Here is a 4,402-nt window from a genome sequence, read left to right on the forward strand (position 1 = left end):
GTTAACGATTATTACTCAAGTTATTTTTTTGAGTTTTTTTAAGATTTCGTTAAAATAGAAAGGATTTCGAAGAATAGTTGAGGAAGTCATTTTTTAGATATTTTATTGCTTTTGGAAAACCCACGTGGCGAAAAGCAATAAAACTCTAAAAAAAGAGTACGTGACGTAAGAAGAGCGTTAAGCTTTTCCAAAAAGGGAAAAGACCATGCGAAGGGACTTGTGCGCGCCTGAAGCAAGGGACTTCTAATTATGTCACATTCGACTAAATAAATACGTAAGGTTTGATGCATCAGTCAGTTGTCGAAAAAGTAAGATCGAGATCAGATCGTCGTGGAACATCTCTTGAAATCATAAGTCTTGAGTATCGTATTGATAATACTTCAAAGTTTGTAAATTCTTGTATGAAGTTTATTTGATCGTCAAATTATTTTTAAATTGATATTTAAATTAATTCGCGAGAAAAGTGAATAATTGCGCTGACTGGAACATCGACTAAGGACCAATTAATTGTAATTCATCTCGACCAGAGTAAAAGAAATCATCTGTTGGTAACGGTTAAATTGTTGTTATAATTTTCAATAATTTTCATTCAATAAAATTTTGTTATTGTTTTTATATAAATCACACATTTTTACTTTCTCTATCGAAGATCCCCTCATCCCTGTCTATTGGTCGAAAGGCTAGGACTAAAAAAAAAGGAACTTAAAGTCTCTAAGGTTAAGCATATGGTTTACATATTGACACTTTTAAAGAGCAAAATTACATAACATCTTTCTTCTTCTATATATATATATATACGTTTAAATATCTTTATTTTAATTACATGTTTATTGTTAATATATTTCTATTCTCGAATATCTATCTTCTCAAATATTTCTATCCTCAAATATCTTTATTTTCCGATATAAGTATTTTTGAATATTCTGTTCCTTAAATATCTCGATTCTTTTGAATTTCTATTTTTAAATATCTGTATTCTTTTTTTTTTATTTCTGAAAAGCTCGCATCTTGAATAATATGTATCTTAAATATTTTTATTGTTAATAATCTCTATTCTTTAAAAAAAATCTATTTTTATTTATCTCTATTTTGGCTTTCACTTTCAGTAACTTATCGCTATCGGTAAGGTAGATTGCGTCTTAGGATAATATCGATGAGTAGATCAGATTTGAATCTAAGATATTGTTTTGTTATGATTTAAATTGAAGGGGAAAAAATAATCAATAAATAAATATTTGTAATCTATTTATTTAAAAGTTCAATTATTTGAAGGCATGTTTTATATTAGTAATTATGTATAGCATATTGTAAAAAAGCATTGAGACTAAATGAGTGTGTGTAATATTTTAATTTATGATGTATGCAAAACTGTTTTATTTATTCATCTTATATGAATCTAATAACTTTTTACTTTTTATATTTATGCATGGAATAGTTTATACTGACATTTAAGAATTTTAGTTGAATTTTAAATATATTGAAAATACAAAAGGACAATTACAGAAAGTAGTTTATATAATTGTCTAAAAATTTGTTAACAGATCAAATTTTTTTTATGTTTGTCCACATAACTTAAAGAAATCGATTAGAATATGTATTAACATAATATTCACAGTATGTAAATAAAAGATTGAAGCTATGATTCAGAAATTTTGTTTTTACTTTCCATATTTCGCAGAATGATAGGTAATTATAAAAAAAAAATTTTAATTTTTAACTTCCCATTAGGAAGTTATTGAAATTGGGTCGATTGGTGGAATTTCAATTTTCATCATATCTCCACGTTTCATGGTATTTGCAAGCATACTGACCAATTTTTAAAATAATGTGTATGTGTACGTACGTATGTATAGACGTCAGCATTTTTATCGTTTTCGATATCTCAAGAACGGATTGAGACATCGACTTCAATCAAAATTGATTCGGAAGATATTATCAAAAAGAAGATCTGAGTGAAATTAGAACAAATTCGGTCGAGCCGTTTTTTTTTAGAACAAAATAACTCATAAAAAAATGAAAAGATTAGCTATTGAAAATACTTTTAAGTCACACAATAACATTTTCATTTTTCATTATTAATGATTTTATTTAGTATCCCCGCTCCTTTTTTTAGATGTTTTTCTCAGTCATTATTCAACTAAATAAAAACTATAAAGGTGTCGGTATTTGAATTTTTAGGCTTAGTCATTATCGAGATGAAGTTTTAACCACAAGATTTTAAATTATCTGTAGAAAATTTTGATAAAATTATATCTATGGAAAAAAATACAAAGACTAAACGTCGTAGTGAATTATTACCAAATACTATACGCTCAGTTATTCGTGGACCATCTAATTGTGGAAAAACAAATGCATTGTCAGCTCTATAAATTTAACTAAATGGACTAAGATTTGAAAATATTTATCTGTATTCCGAATCAGTAAATCAACTTAAATATAAATACTTGGGAAAACTACTCGAGCTGATTGATGGCGTTGGTTTTTTTCCTTTCAATGATAATGAACAAGTTGTAAAGACAGATGATGCTCAACCTAATTTCATTATATTTGATGATATAGCTTGTGAAAAGCAAGATAATGTTCGAGCATATTTTTGTATGGGTTGTCACAAAGATGTTGATAATTTTTATCTTTGTCGAACTTATGCGAGAATCCCAAAACATCTAATACGGAATAATATAAATTTTCTCATTCTGTTTTGTGAGAACCGAAAATTGTTGATTTAGTTAATTTTATTTAATTATTTAAAGCCAAAAGATGAGCTACGCCGTAGGATGTGGTCAGGAGAGGTGCACACACAAAAGACTCTTTTCTTGAGCTTTATAATTGTTTTATTATAAAAATAGATTATTTTTTACGTTAACAATAGCTTATTAACAAGGTTAGAGTTTAACTGAACGTTATTGAGCCTAAATAGAATTTATCAAGAGCTTGTAACAATTATTTTATGCGAAAATAGAAAGAACGGTAATAGCACACGTGTACTTGAGCCGGCGTCGGTAAACCTAGCACAATATTAGAACAACTATCATTGGCTAGGTTGGAGAAGACGAGCTGTAATCAGTTGAGCGCTAAAAAAAGAGCTACGATAAGGCGAGAGGATCGGGTGAACTTGACTGAGCACAAGCTGGGACGAGAGCGAGTCCAGCTGACAGGTTGCGATTAATCTCTCGCAACATACTCTCCGTCTACTTCAACGTCCTTGCGGTACTCGTCTACTGGTAGAACAATGAGCTCGGTGATTGGTCTGGTGAAGATGGTCTTTGAAGTCTTGATAGAGACCACTCGAACGAGTCCATCTTGTCCAGGATGAACATCGACGACTTGAGCCAAAGGCCATTGAGCTGGAGGAAAGTTATCTTCAATAAGCAGAACTAGAAAGCCGACTGCAATGTCGTAAGCTGCCTTTCTCCACTTAGAGATTAAGAGGGAAATATCTTTGTAAGCACTCTTTGGACCACCGCTTCCAAAAGTGCTAGAGCTTTTGTTGGATTAACTCCCATAGAGCAAGTCGTGACTCAGGGAAATGAGTGAGAGCGACTTCAGGAAGAACTCCTTGAGATGTTTCATGAAGAAAGTGAGCTGGGGTCAGAGCTCGTAGATCGTCGCGATTATCAGTGAGCGGCGAAGCGGTCGAGAATTTAAAACCGCCTCTATTTGAGCTAGTAGAGTGGTGAAGTCTTCATAGGTCAGTAAGGTTGTCTTTAGAATCCTTATTAGGTGAGTCTTCACCGACTTAACAGCGGCTTCCCACTTTCCACCAAAGTGAGGAGCGCTGGGAGGTAGATGAGTAGATCCATCTTGTCCCCACCTGAGCTAATGAGCTAACGAGCTGAGCGTTTTCTGATGAGCTTTGACGAAAGAGATCTTTGAGGAGGAAATCAGCTACCTTGAAGTTGGCTTTACAGTCGCTGTAGAGCACTGAGCTTGTTCCTCGACGACTGACAAAGCGTCGGTAGGCTTTTATGAAGGCTTCTGTAGAGTAGTCCGACACCAGCTCCAAGTGAACAGCTGAGGTCACGAAGCAGACAAAAACAGCTATCCAGCCTTTATATGTTTCTGCGCCTCTTCCCTGGAACATCTTGAGCGTGGAGGAACTAGCATAATCTACCTCAGTAGTGTGAAATGGTTGAACTGGTACCACACGATCAGCCGGGAGCTGGCCCATAAGCTGTTGAGCACGTCAAGCACATATCACGCATCTCAGGATAAATGAGCGAATAGGAACTCTTCGTCCTAGGATCCAAAACCTTTCTCGGACATGAATGAGAGTAACTTGAGTTCCTCCATGGAGCGTTTGTCGATGAGCTTGATCAATAACGACCTGTGAAAACTAGGATTTTCCTGGGAGTATTCTCGGATAAATTTCATCTTCTTCGAGCTTAGAGTTTGTTAGGTGACC

At 33.6% G+C, this 4,402-nt stretch overlaps 1 protein-coding gene across 1 annotated transcript; it reads right to left on the bottom strand.

Moving 5' to 3' along the window:
* Positions 1 to 3,162: 3,162 nt before the first annotated feature.
* Positions 3,163 to 4,168, bottom strand: LOC118064553 (uncharacterized). The gene is made up of 2 exons (XM_035079239.1): positions 3,812 to 4,168; positions 3,163 to 3,414 (listed from the first exon to the last, which is right to left on the bottom strand). The coding sequence occupies exons 1-2, from the start codon at positions 4,166 to 4,168 to the stop codon at positions 3,163 to 3,165; spliced, it is 609 nt and encodes a 202-aa protein (XP_034935130.1).
* Between the last annotated feature and the right edge of the window lie 234 nt (positions 4,169 to 4,402).

Source organism: Chelonus insularis, unplaced genomic scaffold (assembly GCF_013357705.1).
Source record: "Chelonus insularis isolate UGA/USDA-ARS -01 unplaced genomic scaffold, ASM1335770v1 contig_23_pilon, whole genome shotgun sequence".
In the NCBI taxonomy this organism is placed as follows: Eukaryota; Metazoa; Arthropoda; class Insecta; order Hymenoptera; family Braconidae; genus Chelonus; species Chelonus insularis.

Coding starts and splice junctions, on each gene's coding strand:
- LOC118064553 (XM_035079239.1), bottom strand. CDS start 4,168: ATGGGCCAGCTCCCGGCTGATCGTGTGGTACCAGTTCAACCATTTCAC. Junction 3,415..3,811: donor TCGTTAGCTCATTAGCTCAG/GTGGGGACAAGA, acceptor TTAATCTCTAAG/TGGAGAAAGGCAGCTTACGA.